The 19,525-nt window shown below is 56.3% G+C and overlaps 1 protein-coding gene across 2 annotated transcripts in view; it reads right to left on the bottom strand.

Annotated features, from left to right (window-relative positions):
- The window catches only part of PRIMA1 (proline rich membrane anchor 1), a 48,111-nt gene extending 30,507 nt beyond the window's left edge, over positions 1-17,604 (bottom strand). The window contains exons 1-3 of one of the 2 annotated variants that reach the window (XM_037031527.1): positions 17,375-17,604; positions 16,429-16,552; positions 10,119-10,254 (exon numbers count right to left, since the gene is read on the bottom strand). In XM_037031527.1, coding sequence (XP_036887422.1) covers positions 10,119-10,254; positions 16,429-16,521 — 229 coding nt within the window. In that variant the 5' untranslated portion in view covers positions 16,522-16,552; positions 17,375-17,604. Of the gene's footprint in view, positions 1-10,118; positions 10,255-16,428; positions 16,553-17,221; positions 17,279-17,374 lie in introns of those variants that run through there. The other variant, XM_037031528.1, reaches the window with a different exon arrangement.
- Between the last annotated feature and the right edge of the window lie 1,921 nt (positions 17,605-19,525).

The raw sequence follows: 19,525 nt of genomic DNA, 5'->3' as shown, positions 1-19,525 counted from the left end.
TAACAGCATGAAGTAGCTGACTTTGGCAGGTGATCGCCTGGGGCCACAACTGTTCTGTCACCTGTGAACCAACCTGACCCTCCCAATAGCCCTGCAAGGTCTATGTAAAGTTACCGGTGCTGGAACCAGCCCTCAATCCCAGGGCAGCAGGCTAGTCCTTTCAGCCAGGACGTCGCCGCCACCTCCCACCATCCTGCAGGGTCCCCTTCCTTTATGGGGGCCACACCCTCCGAGCACCTGCCTGTGCTAGGCAGTGGGCTACCCTGCGCACCCCGTCTGAATTCCACCTCTCACTGCTGAGGAAGGAGGCCCTGTCCAGAGTAGGAGATGAGGAAACCGAGGCTCAGACTGCCAAAGAACACCCGGGTGTGTGTTAAATGTCCGGAGGAGCAAATCCACAGAGGCAGGAAGGAAGTGGGTTGGTGGTCGCCAAGCCAGGAGAGGAGGCTGGGTTGGGAGGGACAGGGCTTCTTTTGGGGAAATGACGAAAATGATCTGGAATTAAATCGTAGTGATGGTCAGATAACATTGTGAATGTAGTAAAACTGCTGCATGTAGGCTTCCAAATGGTTAAGATGGTGACTTTCACCTCAATTAAAATCATTACAAGAAAGTGAGCACCCAGGAAGCACGTGGTGGGCGTGGATATGCGCGTTTGCCTATTTCCAGCTCAGCATTGAGTCCAGATGCCTCACATGACCCCAGAGTCCTGGAGAGCAGGACCCAAGCCCAGGGACTTCCCAGCACCCCTGGTGACACAGGAGGTCCCTCACTCACACACAAGTATCACCCGCCCTGGGGCCCCAAGTCCCACTGTGCCTCACCTTTTCCTCTTTTTGGATACCAATCCCTTCCCACCCCATGTCTCAGGTTGCAGCCGGGTCCCAACCTTGATCTCCACAAGGATCACCTCCCTCTGAGGCAACCTGGGGCATCTGTCATTTTTAAGGCTCTCAGGCGAGGCCACTGGTGTCCGGGGCTCAGATTCCCCAAGGGCAGGGCCGTGGACAGCTCATCTCTAACCCAGGACTTGCCACAGCACAAAATCCTGGCAAAAGTTTGGTCAATAAATCAACGGCTAAAGGTTTGTTGAGCAAATTAAAGTCCATATAAATCTATAATCCTTCATTTGCTGGATTCAGGCAAATAAATGGATGACAAACAATTCTACTTACTGAATTGGGAAAGGGAGAGTCAGGACTTAAAAAATAAGTAAAATCACTTTTTAAAAGAAAGCCAGCAACTATCAAAATTCTTACAAGGCCAGACACTCAAGCCCAGGGACAAGAGTCGTGCTCACAGGGAGAGGTCCTCGGTCTGGGGCAGAACTCAGGGCAGAACCAGCCCGTTTTAGGGACGGGGAGCTGAGACCAGCTTGGATAAGACGTACTCAAGCAAAAACGGTGTTGCCGAGAGAGAGCGGGAGGCACCAGGCACTGAGCGAGGCCAGCACGAGCAGTGTCTGTGCTCACGACCACCTTCAGGAGACAGAATCTCAGCCAGCATTTGCAGACAAGAACACGGCGCTTGGAGAGGCTGAGCGACCAGCACACAGCTGGTGGGGGAGCCAGAGCCAGGTGCAGCCCCCAGGTCCCCCTGCTCGCACACCAGGCCAGTGGCTCTAGGACAACAGGACAGAAGCCCTGCCTCCTGCAAATGATGACCATCTGATACCCCCAGGTCCAAATCAATGGTGACGGCGAGGACCAGCTCGGCACCAACACAGCCCATGCAGTAAGGGATGTTCGGTGACACAGCCCATGTTTGAGGCCCGCAGCCCCTCATCAAGATCTCACTCTAGGCAGGATGGCACTGTGGGGCTCACATTCCGTCATAAGGAGCCTGGCGCCTGTGGAGAAGGTAGGTCCCCAGGGCTGGCTGGACCTGCTGCTCCCATCCTCGGCTTTCGAGGCTTCCAAAGGCCTCCTCTTCTGCCTGCCCCAGGGATCAGAGGATCCTTCATAAAGTCCCAGAGATCATGTCCTTATAAAATGACAGCTGCTAAAACACACAGGGGCACATTTGAGCCGCTCACCCCTTTCAGTCCCCACTGGGTCTGCATTAGCCCCTTGGTGAGCTCACAAATGCCGAGGAGGGGGAATGTGAATAACATCTGCTTGTTCATTGCACAAAACCTGGGGACATGGCTGTCCCCCACTCCACAACCACTGCCATTAGGGAGTCCCATTATCTAGCCTCCAAACCCTCTTAAACCAGACCAGGACTGACTCCCACCTCCCCCTACCCAGGCCACTCCCAGGCTCCTCCATCACTGCCTCTCGCCTGGACCCTCCTCAGTGGGGAGCCAGTCTCTGTGAAGTGTGAGCGAGGTACACCGCTTCCCTGTTCAAAGCCATCTAGAGGCTTCTGGTTGCACAGAAGAGAAAAGCCCTGCTCCTTCCCTAGCCTCCAGGGCCCTGCCCCCTCGTGGTCTGAGCACCGTCTCCTCTGGGACGCGCTGCCTCCTGTCTCCTTCACCCCTCACACACCCCAAGGCCTTCCCGCATGGTGGACTTGAACTTGCTGTTCCCGCCACTGAGAACCACCTTTCCTGAGACTACATCCCTCCGGCTGTCAGCTAAAATGTCATCTCCTGTCCCCAGACCATGAAATCTAGGTGAGCACCCAGTCACCACCATCAGATCATATCCTATTCATTACCCCTATGACATATGTTGTTTTCTATTTTCCCAGGGACATTTGTGTTTATCTTCTGTCCCAGCCCCGCCCACCCTGCCTGCCTGTGCACACTTGTATAGCGAGCTATGATCTCCATGACTGCATTCCCAGGACCTGGCGAGTGTCTGGCAAGAGTCTGGCAAGAGTCGACAGTTGAAAACCTTTGCAAAAGAAATGAATCAGTAGCCCCAACCAGTGTGGCTCAGTCCCGCAAAGCAAAAGGCCACCGGTTCGATTCCCGGTCAAGGCAAGTGCCTAGGTGGCACATTCGGCTCCTGGTTGGGGTGGGTATAGGAGGCAACTGATCAACGTTTCCCTCCCTCTCCTTCTCCCTCCCTTCCCCCCTCTAAGAAAAAAAGAGAAATGAAGGAGTAGCTCCTGAGGACCCATGGTCAGCAGGCACATGCTGAGGAGACAGGGCTCTCGGTGGACCCACCAGCCATGTGAGGATGGTCTGTATCTAGCACAGAGTCCAGGCGTAAGTTAAGTAATTAAGTAGACACGTTAATTAGATATGTAATGGGTGGGGCGACTTCTAGGAAGGCAAAGAAAAGTTCAAAGTGTGTGTGCTTGGCTGTGTGCCTGTTGATGGAGGGAGGTGTGGCTTTGAAATATATGCAAATTATCTATCTGGGGAGTGGCGTCAAAGCCCCCACTCCTCCAAGGGAGCTGCCTTGGTCACTTGATTCCAAGGAATGAAGCACAGCAGCAGAAGTGACGCTGCGTGAGCTTCTCAGCTGCATAGTCCAGGGGGCACGGCCTCCACCGGCTTCTCAAGCTTGGAAGGCGGCCGCCATGCTGTGAGGAAGCCGTGGCCACACAGACGCAGGGTGTGTGGGTGTTCCGGAATTCAGGCCAAGCTGCAGCCAGCACCACCCACCAGACACAAACACGGAAGCCTTCAGCATGTCTCCAGCCCCAGGCAACGGACCGCAGTCGCAGGAAAGACCCCCAGAGAGGCCCTCTGAGTGGAGCCTTTGAACCCCCGTGGCCGTGAGGGGACAGGATGACACACTGGTGGTGTTTCTGTAACTGCTCTGTTTCAGGGTGATTTGTTCCACACCCACAGAAAGTCTGAACAGGGAACGGCACGGCCCCCATGGAAGGTGGGAGAGGTTTTCCTGGAGGGGATCTGAGCTCGGCATGCGGCAGGTTAACCACATCCAGGGAGGCCTTGCAGACACGAGAACTTGTAGGTACAAAGGTGCTGAGGCAGGAAAGGAAAGGAGACCCGCGCAACAGACTCCAGTGATGCAGGGAGAGGCAGGCAGAGGAGGCAACAGGAGGTCATCGGGGGGCCTTGAACTGCCGCCCCTCCTTAGCCGGCCAGCCAGGAACAGGTAACTCACCGTCTTTGAGGCCTACACCCCTCACAGACTTTGGGGTGAGCACACCTATTACAGAGGAGTGTGTGAGGCCTGAGCTGAGGGAAGCAGAGCTTCCCCTTCAATGTTGGGAACTAAATATCAATTTCCTTCTAGTACTCTGAGTGGACCAAAACAAAAAGAACCTTCTAGAACTTCCACAGTCTCATTTCTTTTCTCTGTTAAAACTCGGCCTCGGCACATAGAGCTGAACCAGGCGAACCATTCCTAGCTCCACCACCGCGGGGTGACCTCTGTGGAGTCACTTACCCTCTTTTTTGATTTTTCTAAGAATAAAATAAATGCAAAAAATGAAATAGCAGTGCTTTGAACTTCTTAAAGACAGGCACTAAGGAAATGCAGGCTCGCGCCTCTGCTCTGCCGCGCCATTCTGGGACCAGCCAGCCTCAGGGGCAGCTCTCACAGGGGGCTGTGCCACCTTTCTCTGCTCCACCCCCCTGCCCTGGCTTCAGCTGCCTGAGTCATGGGCAGGGACCCTGGGCTACCGCTGGCACTGACAAAGGAAGCTCGGAGCTCAGGGCAAGTCCTGAGCTCTGGAGGCTGCTGTGGACACTTTGGTCAGGCCCTGGGGCCAGTGTTTGTCTCGCCTCCCTTGGGGTTCAGCCCTGCCCACACCTTCCAGAAATACCTGCACTTGGGGGACTCTGGTTGACTCTGAGAATCACAGGCCTGGCGAGGCGACCCTGGGAGACACTCTCTGACAACAGTTTCCTTTCTGTTGAATTCCTGGGGGGGTCTACACATCCTTAGAGAGCTCACTTCATCCTTGAGTTTCTAATCAGATCTTTCACTCTCAGCAGACAGGTGCCAGAACTATGTTTAAGCAACTCCAAACCTGGAGGTCACCGAACTATTATTATTTTGATTGTTACCATTAGTATTATTTATTAGCTGCCATGTATGGAGTATGACGTGGGTTCCAGGCTTTGTGCTGTGCCAACTTTGTGGCCTTGAATCCTCACGACCACCCCCACCTGTGGCGGGTATTATCATTAGTCCCATTTTACAGATGTGGAAATGGAGGCTCCAAGCAGTTCAGGACAGCTTGCCCAAGCGCCTTAGCTAAGGAACAATGCTTGAGCCCAGGTTGCGGGGCAGGAGAGCCAGGTAGTGAGGCACCGCATTGCAGCAACCCCTCTCAAGCACGTGGTGTCTGCCAAGAACAGCCCGCAGAACCTGCAGTCTCACAGAAATCCCTTCTCGGGTAGGTATCATCAGCCCCACTTTACAGATGAGGAGACTGAGGCTCTGACAGGGATGCACTGTGCCCAGAGTTACAGGGCTGGGACTGGAAGGGTTGGGACCACTGCTGCCGCTCCCTGACCTGAGGCCAGCCCCTAGGACACTGGTTCTCGAACTGTGTACCACAGGCCAGCGGCCTCAGCATCTCCAGATAATATGTCAGAAATGCAAACCCTCAGTTCCACCCAGATCAACTAAATCAGGAATCCCGGCAACTTGTGTTTACAACAAGCCTTCCAGGGGGTTCTGACCACACTCACGCCGGAGAACTACTGGTCTAGTGACTCCCAAAGGCCCACAGCTGGCACAAGTTCACCAAGTGTGTCCGCCACCTTGGCTGAAGTGCACCGGGTCCTGGGCAGAGTTTGGGAAACGAGAGCAGCAAACAGAGATGCCGCTCAAGACCCCCGCCTCACTGGAGCCTTCTCCCTGCCACCTCCTGACGGCAGGCGGGACTCAGGGCAGGGCCACTGGAAGAGGGCACAGAGCTGGGCCCCCTCAGAGGGTTGCAGGGCTGAGTGGCCCCTCAGAGCAATGAGCCCCCGATGGCTGGGGCTAGTGCTCCAGAAAGTTTCATGGTAAAACAAAACAACAAACACACCAAAAACACACACAGCAAGTAACAAAAACCACGCTGCCTTTGCCAGAGGGTGGTCCAGCAGCAGGATGACCAACTGAGCAGGTTTGCCCAGGACAGAAGGGTTTCTGGGACGCGGGACTTCGAGGGGTAAAGCCAGGAGAGTCCTGGACACACCAGGCTAAGCCGGTCCCCCTGAGCAGCAGCGTGCTGTTTGGCCACGCGGAGGACACCCACCAATTCATTTGGGCAAATGTTTCTGCCAGGTGGTGCCGTGGGAGACTTGATAGGTCTGCTTGGAATCACACAGAGGTTCCTCCCTTCGTTCCTTCCCCCTCTGCCCAGGCTCCTGCCAATCAACACGGTGTCAGCAGGGAGTCTCCTGTGGCTCCTTTGGCCCCTAACTCTGGGCCTTTGCATCAGTCCTCCACGGCCTGTCTGGCCTCTCTCTGCTCCAAGGTCTGCCAGGGAATTCTTTCATGCCTTCCTACCCCTTCTGGAATGAGCCTGTCCTCAGCAGCACCTGTATTCCCCAGTCTGGCGCTCTCAGGCCACTGTGCATCCGAAGGATTTCCATAGGATGATTGGCAGCTGTGTCAAAAGCACGTTTCACTTACGGGAATCCTCAAGTCAGCCCCTCAGGTGGGTGGAACCCACAAACCTGGTTTGTAGAAGGCAGGGCCGAGGCTCATGTGACCCAGTCCTCCTGCACGCACACGCACACGCACACACACACACACAGAAGTGGCCGAGCTGGTGTGCCAGCGGAGCCTTTTCATCACCCAGCCCCTGACAGTGGGGACAAGTCCCTGGGTGTCTCTGCGTGCCTCCAGTGCCCCAGCATGGGGCTGGGCACAGAGCAGGCGCTTGGCTATTGTTCTCCCATGTGAAAGAGAGGCCCTTGGAAACAGGGGACAGAAATTCAAGGCCCATCTGATGTACAAGTGGGCAAAGGCTGGCATGAGCCTGGAGCCCAGGTATCCAGAAAGACAGCAGGAAAGGACACTCCTACAAAGGCTCCTGCAAGTGACAGTCCACGGGACTGCAAGCCCCATGAGGGCTGGAGCTGCCCCTCTTGCTCACAGCTGAGTCCCTAGCCTAGCACCTGGCGTGCTCCATGCGCACCTGCTAAATGACAGCAGAGCTTCCTCAGCCCTGGAGCCCTGTGCCCTCCGGGAGAGAGGACGATTCCTTTCCATTGTAGGACAGGCAGAGGTTGTGGCTGTGGCCATAGCAATGTCTGACATTTTACTGGGCGCCACTTGTGCACAGGGTCTGGGTTGAGCTCAAGGAGGACTAAGAGAATGTACAAAACATTCTCTGCCACTGGTCTAATCTGCCAGGCACTTCATGGCTGTGGGGTGCATCCGCTGACCTCTCTGCCCAGGGTTCATGTCCATGACCATGGGAGGCCACCACTCCCTTAACTTCTGTCTCTATACTCCAACCCCCAGGGAGGTCACATGGCCCATGCCTGGCCAATCAGCATATTTCATCCCATAGCCCACCATGATTGGTCCAAGGATAGACATGTGACCCAAGATGATCCAATGAAAGTCAGCCCCAGGATGTTCGAGGATGTTTGGGGAAAGAGAAGCTCTCTTCTTAGGAAGATTACTAACTGCACGGTTGATGGAATCCTGGTCCCTGGAGTCCCAGGGACTGGTCCAGCCTGAGAGAAGAGGCAACCCAGGAGAAACCAGGAGAGAGAGAACAGGGCCGAGACAGAAATCCAATACTGTCATCGTGGAAGACCTGCTGCCGGAATATCCTGGCACATGAGGCAAAAACTAGCATCTCCCTCCCTAGTTTTGTGTTGCTTAAGCCACTTCAAGGTGGCTGTCTGCTGTGTGTGACTAGAAAGTTCCGCCTTACGACGGAACTGCACCTGCTCCCTGCTCAGCCAGGAGGCCCTCAGGCCCCAAGCTCAACCCAAGGCGGCTGTCCCAACCACAGGGCATTCCCTGCCTGCCTCCCCTTCCCTGCAGCCCCAGCCTGGCTTCAGCCTCGTGGGTGGTCTGGTGACTGAATTATCTGGAGTCCCGCCCTTGGCTCCAGTCTGGTAGCTCATCCCCAATTGCACCTCTGTGTTGTCAAGGAAGTTGATCTCTCTATAGCACATATACAGAATCACCACATTTCCCTGCTTAACCTCCTTGTGGGCTGGTCACAGGCAGGGTAAAGGGCGGGGCGCATGTCCCTGCAGCTAGGTGAGCTGGCTTCCCACCACACAGGTACGCGGCACTCAACACGGCATTCCTGGTCCTCATTGCAGGACCAGGAATGAGGCCCCTCTGATTCTCTCCCAACCTTCTGCTGTCTTCGCAGAGAAGAGTCCCCACAGAGAGCTACCAGGGCTCCGACACCTCGCTAACACTGGATTTGTTTTCATTACATTTATTTTTACGGTCACTTTCTGTTTGTGCTGTCTTTTCATTGACAGTGGTTGTGTCAAGTTTTCTTTGGAAATTAATTTGCATAAACACAAAAGTGAGTCTATTTAAAGAAAAGGGGGCAAAGAACAGGAGGCGTTTGGGTACGATGAATGACGTTCAGCAGACTGCGATTCACAGGAGGAAATGTGATCTCATGGGCCACACGCGCGCCGAGGCCCTGCCCGGCCCGCCCCGGCCCGCCCCGGCCCACCTGCTGAAGGGCTCATGACTCCCAGGGAGGGTCCCGCAGAGGCAGACCTCCACGCCTTTGCCCATGCTGGTCCTTCTGCCCAGTGCCTGTTCCCACCACCTCCTAATCGACCGGGAACAATGCCATCGACTCTTCAAGACCCAGGTCACAGTTACAGTGTGCCGTGGTCGAGCTACTCAGGGGTCTCCTGGGCACCAGGTGGCAATGTCTGCGCTGTCTCAGGCCACCTCTTGTAGGTTGCTGACAGGAGGGTCTTCCCTTTGAGGCTGAGAGATCCCAGGAGATCAGAAGGGCCTCTCACCTCTGTGTCGGGCACCGCTCAGTCAGCACCAGGTGAACTCAAGGAGCTCTAACTGGGTCCATCAGATACGAGTGCAGCTGGGGACAGCACAGGCCTGGGGTCCACACCCAGGGAGGAGGAGACACCCTCAGGGAAGGGGGGAGGGGTGTGATCTCTCTGGGCAGGTGCCTGAGGCCCAGCCCCCCAGGACAGCTCACCCCCAAGACAGCTCGGGGAGTCCTTCCAGAGAGAGGAGGAGGTGAGCATCCCGGGATGAGGCGTCCTGCAGAAGCCCAGAGCAGGGGCCTGGTAGGCCAAGTTTCTCCACTTCAACTTGCATTTGAATAGCTTCAGAACTGCTACTCCCTAAGCCCCACTGGAGTGTCTCTGAGTGGGTGGGTCTGAAGTGGACCCCTGAAGCTGCCCCATTAAAAAATGCTTCAGGCAATGTTGAGGACCCCACTCTGAGAAGCACCAGGGACAGGTGTCAGGTAAGAATGGAGACAGGTAGGGGCCCAGAAGACAAAACGCAGAAATGCACTCAAAGTGCGAAGATCCCCCAGGACACTATGTCGCTGTCTGGGCACACAGCCGACCAGAGAGCAAGCGCCATCGAGGTTCTTTAAATACGCCCCAATAACTCAACGGCGGTGCATTTAAAGAGGGAGACCCAGCCAGCATCACAGGTGTTCTACAGGCTGAACCATGGATGGCTGACCCCAAGTACAGAATCTCTTCTCAGAGGCCTCGTCAAGTAGCAATTGTGTGCAGGGCCCTTAACCCTTGGAGGTCAGGACTCGGGCTGTTTCTGGCCAAGAAACCCTCCTTTGTTTGAATGACCAGGAGGTCGAATTGTTCATGGATGAAATCAAGGCAAATGAGTGAGGGGGCGGGGAGCCGAGTTCACTGCAAACGGCTGAGAGGCATCCAGGCCGCTGCGCTCCCAGAGCCTCCTTAATCCAGAATTACAGTGGAAAAATGAAACTGTGCGTGGGTGGCTATATAAGCCTGGTGCCCAGGGCCTGTCCTTTAAGGTCTGGCCTTTAGAGCAATCCGGGCCCCGTCAGTCATCCAATGGAGGTTGACTCTTATCTGATTAACGGGAGCAGAAACATCCTTCTCCGTCCCGCAGGAGCGTTCTGTGGGGAAGGCGTTTTGCAGACTGCAGGCGAAAGTTGGGCCTTGGCTTTCCTCCTGCTCGGCCAGTGGAAAATTACAGAGGAGGCAAGGCTGCCCTCTGCTATGCCCAAGGTTCTCCCGGGCCCGGAGGACACCAAGAGAAATCAGAAACAGGCAAGCCTTTACTTACCTGGGGCGGAGAGGAGTCTGGGAGGCGGCGGGGGCGGGGGTGGTGGCGGCAGCGGAGGAGGGGGCCGGCACTGGCAGATGTGTTGACAGCTGTCAGTCACCTTGGAGCAGGACTTCTGGGGCTCACCGTGCGTCACCTGCAGACATGGACCCACGTGACCAAGAGAAGACAATGAGGCAACTGGGAGCCAAAACGGGCCCGCCCCACCTGCTCCCTGCCAGGCCGGGACTTGGGCTGCTTCTCCCAAACCACGGCAGGAAGAATAGACAGAGGTCAGGTTCAAAGAGAACAAAGTTGTAGGAGGCGAACTTGGCAGGTTTGGAGATTAAGGTTTATTTCCAGCTCTTCTGGGGACCAGCTGTGGGATGGTGGCAAGTGGCTGCAATATTACGGAGAGGCAAACACTGCTGGAAAATGAGCTCCTAGAAGCTCCCGGCAGACCGACAAGGACACTGAGGTCCAGGAGAAGTGGCAACCGCCGGTTCCCCCACGTGGGTGGAGGCAAGACTCCCACTTACGCCCCCAGCAGGCAGACCCAGCCACTCCTCCAGTCTGTCTGCTCCAGTACAAGGCCCAGCCTTCCTCTTCCCTTGGTCCCAGCTTCTGATAGCCTTCCTGAGATGGCCAAGGCCCTCCGTCTTCAGGGAGGAAACCCCTTACTCAGCCAGGTGTCTGCTCTGGTGGTCCACACAACCAAGGGGAGCCCCTGCAGTCCAGTGTGAAACACACCCAACCAGACCACCTGCATTCCTCAACCCCCCCCCCCCCACCCCGAAAGCCTGTCCATAGCTCAGGGCATCACATGGCCACAGGGTCCTGCGCAGGAGACCATCTGCCCCCTCCCCACAGTGTCTCCAGCCCCAACTCCCCCTGAGCTCTCAGCCACAGCTCTGCCCTCAGGGCCCTTCTTCCAATCTCTGGCCCTGGCCCCACTCCCACCGTTTTCATGGGCTGCTCCAGTGAGTCAGAACGTCCCCACCCCCACCTTTCCCCCCTGGCCCCTTGCTCAGCCGCTGCTCTCACCTGCTCAGGGAAGCAGCCCTGACCCCTGGGACCTGGTCAAACCCCCTTTTCACAGACTCCTCCGGCCTAGGTCCCACTCTGCAGGGCCGAAGTCTGCCTGCCTTGGGGTGACTACCTGGTTCCTGCCCATCTGCAGCGCTGGGCCATAGATCTACGGGGGCAGGGGCCAGGCCTGTGATCATTTCTCTATCATAACCTGGCACTCAAGGGGATGCCTGGCATTCAAGGAACATTTGGCGAACGAATGAATGAATGAAGAAATATTAAAAGCCGGGCCAGAAACCACGCCTCTGGAATGTGGGTCTGATGTTTTTGGACATCAGTGTCGTTTCCTGACCTGTAAGCTAGGAAGAGTGACAAGAGCTGGTTGTGCTCACCAAGTGGTCCCCAACCCCGACTGCACATCAGAATCTCCAGGCGGCCCCTCAGAATACTCCCATCTGAGCCTTAGCCACAGTTACATCCGAGTTTCTGCAAGTGCAGCTGGGCATGGGTATCTTAAGTGTCCCAGGCTAAGCTTCTGATGGAGCCGTAGACTGACTGCCCGACCCCGTGCCGCGCACATATCCCTCCCCGAGGCAGTGCCGTAAATCCGAGGGGCCAGTGCTTTGTGTCTGTCCCGGAGAACAAGCTGATTTAAAGGAACGAAGGAAAAAGTTGGTGGTCAACCCCGACCCCAATAATGTCCATGCTTAATTTCTCTGGCTGTCATCTTGAGTGAGTAGAAACCTAGACCCCTGACTCCCCTGCAGAACCAACCACGTGCGGCTGCCTTTAAAGGCCAGCGAGACCCTTGGCTGCCCATGTCCAGGCCCAGCAGAGAGCCCACAGGGCTCAGATCCCCGCTGCTTTTGCCAGACGTGAGCAGGCTAGGTAAGGGCCATGGGGACGGTAGCAGGAGGGGAACCTGTTTCCAGCTCTGACAGCACCAACAAGGCCAAGAATCTCCGGCTTACCACCTCTGAACGTTTCCAAAGGATTGTTGACTATGGTTCAAGCTCCGAGAGGCAATCTATGTCCCGCTAAGAGGAGCGCATCCTCGGAGGGTGAGCCTTTTCTCTGTTATGTTACCGACTAGATTAACTCTTTGCCCCTCAGTGACCCGGCCCTGGCTTCTCCACTGGCACAGCAGTCAGTTCTCCCGAAGGCATGGAGCCTGCCCTCCGGATTCTGACCTTCTAGGACTGCCGGGGGTTGCTCGGGAGCTCCGTCTGCTGCAGCTGCTGGCCTCAGAGATCGCCTCTGCCCTGAACTCTACCAAGTGTGTGAGCGTCAAGCTGTGAAGGCCATTGCCAAAGCAATTACTTTCCCACTCTCCACAGTGCAATTTACGAGAGAGCAGCACGTTTGTTTAACCTGGCCCAACCCAATGACCTATTTTTGTGAGAGGCTATACAGGCACAGATGTTTAAGAGAGTTTAATGCAGTGAAATTATAGGCAGGGAACTCGGGGCCAAGACTCAAGGCTGACGGGAGAGGAAAAAAATTCAGAAAGCTGTGGTGTCTCGGAATGGCCCATTGGAAAGGGGGCCGGCACAACTGCTTAACCCCATTGCGAGAGTATCTGCTCAGGGCTGGCCCCACCAGGGCCCCTTTCTGGAGTTTGGTCCAGCGCAAACCTGAGGCCGCTGAGCCTGTCACCACTGACAGCTGGTTACAAAAACCCTTGATCCACTTGCCAACTTCTGTTCATCTTGCAAACCCAGCCTTCACACAGCCTCCTCAGGCAAGCCTTCCTGAGCCCTGTGATGCCCCCAGATGAGACCTGCCTGCCCAGGGCAGCTTCCTCACCTTGTAAGCCCTTGTGTTTGGGGCATCTTCCCCACTGTTTTGTAATGTTCGCTCCCCCCACTTAAGCTGGCAGGTAGATGAGCCTGTGCTTCATTAATCCTGACCGAGTGTGACTTGCCGAGCTCTGCTGTGTGCCGGCTATGGGAGACGCGCTGTCATTTCACCGAGAGGATAACTGGGAGGGTGGTTGTTACCATCCACACATAGCAGGAGGGGCAGCAGGCTCAGTGAGGGTGAGTGATCTGCCGGGGCTGCCCAGGGCCCGGGTTCGCGGGGGCTCAGGGAAAAGACGTGTTGGGAGGTGATCTGCCGCCCAGTGCGGACACACGGGGTCTAGCTTGTCCCCCACAACCCAGGTCCACTTCGGGGTCCTGTGGGGTGGTGGGGTGGCATTTAGGCAAGTAGAGAGGAAATCTTAGTACTGGGAGCTTGCATCCATACCTGGCTTGATTGGTTTATATCTTAGGGAGTCCCACAAGGATAACAAACTTGCCCTTGAGGTCACCTACTCTTAGCGGGACTTGACTAAGAAGGAGCAGAGGCCCAGAGAAGTCAATGACTCGCCTACAGCCCACAGAGCAAAAGCCAGTATCATGACTTCCTGGGACCAGTTTTCACTCCAGCTTTGCCACCCTCTGCCTCCCCTCCCCTGCTCGGCAGTGTTTTCCTGGGGCCAGAATCCTGAGGCATGGGTCGATCCTGCAGTCACCTGGATTGGGTACCTGTCATGTGGTCTGGGGCACAAGGGGCTCCATGGCTGCCAGCTCCCACTCCTGGCCACTCGGTTCAGCTCTCTGGTCCAGGGGATGCTGCCTCCTAAACAGGACTTGTATCCATCCATTCTCTCCATTCCCCCTCTAAACTAGGACCCTGTCCTCTCTCTGCTGGGCAGCCCTCGCCTCTCCCGTAGGGTTGCTAGGTGAAATGCAGGATGCCCTGTTAATTTCAGATACACAACCAAATTTTTAGTATAAGTATGTCCCAAATATTGTAATGGGATATATTTATTGTGCTAAAGAACAATCTGTGGTTTATCTGAAATTCAAATTTAACTATACATCCTGTATTTTTATTTGCTCAATCTGGCAACTGTACCATCACCAGCCTCCTTGACCCTTGCCTCCTTGCTCCCTGCCCCAAATCCATCTTTCTGGCTGGAGCTGGACTGAGATGTCTAAAATGCCCATTTGAGGTCATGTCATCTCTTGCATAAGCCTTTGACAGTCCCATTGCCCCTAGGAGGAAGTCCAAACTGCAAGATACGATGTTAGTGGCTCATGACAGTGGCCTCACCCTCTCCCCTCCAGGCCAGGGGCTGTTCCCTCCACCTACTCGCTTCACTCCCGCCACCTCCGCTCCTGACTTCTCCCGGTTCCTGCCTCAGCCGAAGCACCACACCTGTGAGACCGCTCGGTCTCTCCTGCCGGGTCCCATCTCCTGTGGAGCTATCTGCCTGTAAGTACTTGTTTAATTATCTCTCTCCAGTGCCAGGCTGCCGCTGCCCCGAGGGCAGGGACCACTAGGTCCCTTGCACTTAACACAGGGCCTGGCAAACAGTAGGTGCCCAGTAAATACTGCTGAATTCTTAAGTGAAGCTGTAGTGGCTGGCCGTAGGGGGAGGTCAGCATCACTTGGGTCTGGGGGTGGCACCTTGTCCGCACACAGAAACCCATAGGCTCGGACCGGAGCCTGTCTCCCCGCCGGTGGCTTTAGGAGGACGCCCATAAAGATGATGGCTTCTGGCATCTTTTATGGAGACAGGCCAGCACCACAGTGACTTGATGAGACACACTCCTGTCACACCTAATAAATTTGCCAGCCTGTCATCCTCTCTGCTTGCAAAAAAAAAAAAAAAAAGGAATCATCTGGAAGTGAACTTAGAAGAACCCTACATCACAAAAGCTCAAAATCTCAATTCCAGACACATTAAAGAGAAGAGGGGGGAGGCTAATGGATGCCCCCACACCAACCTTGCGGCAATTTAAATGTCATCTGACTTGAACGATTGAGTTTCTTATCATCTCGGCAGCCTCCAGAGGCTTCGGGCTGATTTCAAGGTAGGAACCAGGGGCACTGGGGACCACAGGTCTCTCACTTCACCAATTATTCTATTAATTAGAAGACTTTATCACATCAGTCTCACCCTTCCAAATGCTTACGACTTCGGGGGGCTCTTCTGGCATAACTTTCATGGAAACTCGGAGTTCTTTCTCTATGTTCGAGACACTCCCATGACGTGACAGGGCTTAAGCACCCCACTTACAGGGAAATACTCAGCTTCATGACCTTCCGTTTTCTTCTTCCCTCTGTTCCCCTCGACTCAGCTCTTGCTTGAAAACCAGGTCCATCCTTCCCCAAGCCCCTTTCCCTTGGCTTCCCAGTCCTTATCATTTCTAGAGTAATTTTTTCCAGAGCCTGCAGCCAAGATTTTATCCATTCTACTTGTCTAGTGGGTTCCTTTTCTAATTGGTTTGCACGCAAATTGATTTGTGTTGAGTAACAGCATCTGAAACACACACACACACACACACACACACACACACTTGTGTAAGTACCACCTGGCTGAAAGACACTGATAAAAAACTGGGCTGACTTTTGCACAATTATTTCTTTTGGTGGTGGTAGTGGTGAGTCTCCAGTTTCTATCCGGGAGAATTCTAGTGGTGGAGAAAGACAACATCATTGGGCTGCTCTCCACACTAGCTGAAAAGTCTTAGGGAAAACGGGAAGCAAATGAAGTGAACATCATATCTGAGGCTCGACTCCAAGTTGAACAAGGGAAGCTGGTCCTCAACTGCCTGAGTGTTTAAAAGTGACAAAGCCCTGCATCCTGACGAAGCACAGCTGAGTTTAATAACGCTGTTTCACACGTTAAAGGAAGCTGTCAGTTTTGAAAGGAAAACAACTGTGAGTGAGGCAGAGGCCAGCCAGGGAAGAGGGCAGAAGGGCCTGGTGCCAGGTTGAGGGGTCGGGGGACGCTGATGGACCCACCCACTCAACCAGCATGTTGGGTCCAGCTTCAGAGTTCCTGGTCCTCGCCCAGTGGTCACTCAGCCACCACCCAAGCAAGACTGACTGAGCTGGTTCCCAGGAGGGCCCCATAACCTGGGACAGCTCATGGGCCATGGCAGACTGGCAAGCAGTCTTGCCCATCTCTTCTTCTTTGGACTGTTCAACTCACATAAGCACGGGAATAATACCCAACCCGCCCCCCCCCCCCCAATGCCACCAAGCATTCCCTAACCCTTCCAGTTCTGAGGCCCTGTTTTGCGGGCCTCAGGCCACAACTGAAGCCTTCCTCCAGAGTCTCTCATCTCTTCCTGGTCATACTTTGGGGAGGCCCTAGCATCTTTTCTTTACCTAAATTCTCTCTAGGACTAATCAGAGGAGGGCTGCAGGAAGCTGGGGTCAAAGAATGAAGTGGCACCCCGCCCCCACCCGGTCCTGCCCTGGTCACCAAGCCCCTGCAGTCCGCGCAACTGGCGCCAGCGCTCACCTGCACGAAGCCCCAGAGCGGGTGGAGCGCGCAGTGCAGCAGCAGCGAGGGCCAACAGCAGCCGCGGCGCAGGACCAGGTCCCGGAGGAGCATCTCGGCCCGTGGCACCCGCTCTCGGGGCGAACTGTCAGGGGAGCAAAGCTTGGGTCAGGCGGGCGCCGCGCGGGTACTGTCCTGGTCGCGCACCCGAACACTGAGCAAGCAGCCCCGGCTGCACAGGCACGCCCCGCACCCTGGGGCACCCTCGTAAATCTAGCCTGTCCCCTCACTCCAGTTTGCACATTCGATGACTTCTCGTGCACACTGGCAGGAACCGACTTCCCAGAACTCGCACTCTATCCTGGTGCATGCCCTCAGAACCCTGCGTGAATACCTTGGCCCAGGTGCACATCCCCAGAATCCTGCACGCACACCTTGGCCCCATGCGCTTCAGAAACAGTCAAGCACACATGGAGAGTCCTGTGTGTCACCCCAGAAACAGCCATACACAACTCACTCCCACAGTTAGCACACTTCAAACCCGGCGGAAATCACTCACCCTGCGAGCACACCCACCGACTCCTGCCTGCACACTCGCTGACCCTGCATGCACAACACCACGAAATCACACGCTGCTGGCACCCTCCTTGCCTCCTTGCCCTGCTAGCCCTCACTGCGCACCTGCAACATATGCGCCTCCGTGCGCACCCCATTTACCCTGGAACGCTCTCCCGAGCCCCGGCCTCCCGCCCCAGAGCGTGAGCTTCCCCCAGGTCTCCATCTCCGCCCGCACCCCTCCAGTGCTTCACGCCACCTTGCCTGGGGGCCGCCCCAGCCGCGTCTCGGCGCGGCGAAGGGAGGTCTTACTCCCTCCGCCACAGACTGTCCCCGAGCCGCCGGACGGCCCCCATTTAAAGCCAGCCGCCTCCCCAGTCCCCCGCCCTCTAGGCGGGGCCTCGGTGCTCACCCTAGCGACTGCGCGGGCGCTTGGGGGCTTCACGTGCCTGGGAGGAGCACCGGGCACTGGAGCAAAAGTTTGCGTGCGGCTTGGGCCTCCGGGGCCGCTGAGCTGGGGTCCCAGGCGGTGCGCGCTCGCACTGGGTGCAGGGCGCGGTGGCTCCAGGCTGCGCCTGGCCGCGCACCGGGCGGGAGGGGCGGCACCCGGCGCCCAGGGCCAGGGCAGGCTGCCGAGGCGGAGGCGGGGGCGGGGAAAGTCTTTTCCTAGCCGCCCGGAGCAAGCAGCGCGTGCCCTCCCCGGGTCCCCGCCCTTGGCGGTGGCGCCGCGCGGCTGCCCAGGGCGCGGGGGTGCAGGAGCTCTCCTCGTCCGTCACGCCGGCCCGCGAGAGGCAGCGGCGAGAGACGCCGGCTGGGAGCGCCCGCTCGGGCAGCAGGGCCGCAGGCGGAGGCGAAATAAATAATGCACGAAAAAGGAAAACAGACGTGAGCCTCGCCAGAGCCTCGCCCGCCTCCCGCGCGGGCAGCGCTCCCGCCCGCGCTCCCCGCCGCCGCCGCCGTCAGCGCTGCTGCAGTGATTCCTGGTCTCCATCTAGCGAGGCTGTTGTGAATTGGGCGCTCAATCATTTATTAATTCGCCCGCGAGGAAGGCGACTCAGCTCCAGGGGAGACTTGCTCCTTGCTTGCCCTCCTCCCAAGTTTCTCCGAGGCGGCGGGAAGGGGGTAAGGACTGATTCGCGGAGACCCCTGTTGGCGCTCTGTCCTTGAGGACCCTTTCGGAGGGGACGGAAGCTCCCGCGGGTGCCGGGGCTCAGGCGCAGGGGCCAAGAGTTCGCTCTCCCTCCCTCAGGCCCCTCTCCACCCACAGGGCTGCGTCTGGGCAGGAGTTGCTGACGGCCCTGGGGAAGGTCTCTCCACCGCTGTTTCTCCTCAGCCACCTCCAGCTCCTCTGTTTGCGGCGAGACCATCAACAAGTAGTCGCTAAGCAGCCCCGTATGTTTCTTTCAAACAAGTCGCCCCCGGCTCCCAGGCCGCACCGCAGGTAGTCGAAACTGCTCTGCTCATCTGGTGCAAGCTAGCGGCAAGCGCTTTGACCGATGGGGGTGGCCTTGCAGAAGGGTCCCCAAGGCATGGCCAATCCTAGTTTTCGTTTGGACGATGGTACCAGGGGCTCTGGACAGAGGGTGGGGCATCAGGCACTGTAGTACATTCACTGAAGAAATATTTCTTCGTTTCCCCAGTCTCTGTGGGCACCCTTAAGTCACCCCTATAAACGCACACTCTAAGTACAGACTGTTCGCCGTGCAGATCGGCTTTCAGACCAGTTTCCTAGGGACCGCCTTTATGTGGAGCGCTGACCTAGGCTCTTCCCGTAGGAGCTCTGCGGAGACCCATGTGAACCAGGGAGATGCTGGGGACAAATAGGAATGAGGCCGCATCCCTTTCCTCCAGGAACTTGGGGTCTGATCTGGGAGATGGGTAATCGAATCGGCCATTCCACTCTCGGCCGTGGCTGAGAGAGGGACCTGCGCTGTAAGGGGACAGAGGCGTGAAGGCTGGAGGGAGGGTCCGTGAAAGTTCCCAGGATGAGGTGACCTGCTGGGAGTCGAGGGGCCTTTCACGTGGTAGGAGCCCCTTGGACAAAGATGTGGAGATTCCGGGTCATTCGTTCACTCGTTCACTTTTTCATTTCGTACATAGAGCACCTACTAAGGGCCAGGCAGCACGTTGGATGCTGGGTACACAACAGTGGACACATCAGGTCTTGTTGGTGCCCTAAGGGGGCCCACAGTTGCGGGAGGAGAGATGGGAATAAAACACTGGTGTGCGTGGAGACTTCCTAGACGCCTGTGTCTCACCAGTGGTGCGAAACCGGAGGGTGGGGCACAACATGGAGCCCTGGTGGGCAGCTGAGGTCCAAGTAACACAGCATTTTAACGCCTTTCCACCCCATTATCCCGGGCAGGATATTTTGGTCAGTGATGTTTCTTCATGGAGCTCTTTGCCACTTAAAAACGTTCTTTATGCTACGTTTTACTCCAGTTCTCACAGTTCTGCGAGGTAAATGTAATTGCCCCATTTGACAAGTTCAGAGAAGTGACTTACCCAGGACCACACAGCTGCTCAGCTGGGCTTCCGAAGTACTGACCCCCCAAACTAGAGG

The sequence above is a fragment of the Sturnira hondurensis genome, unplaced genomic scaffold (assembly GCF_014824575.4).
Source record: "Sturnira hondurensis isolate 20B ecotype Veracruz unplaced genomic scaffold, ASM1482457v3 Scaffold0021143, whole genome shotgun sequence".
Lineage (NCBI taxonomy): Eukaryota > Metazoa > Chordata > Mammalia > Chiroptera > Phyllostomidae > Sturnira > Sturnira hondurensis.
The sequence above is the reverse complement of the archived record's forward strand: the minus strand, read 5'-3'. Positions and strand labels throughout refer to the sequence as shown.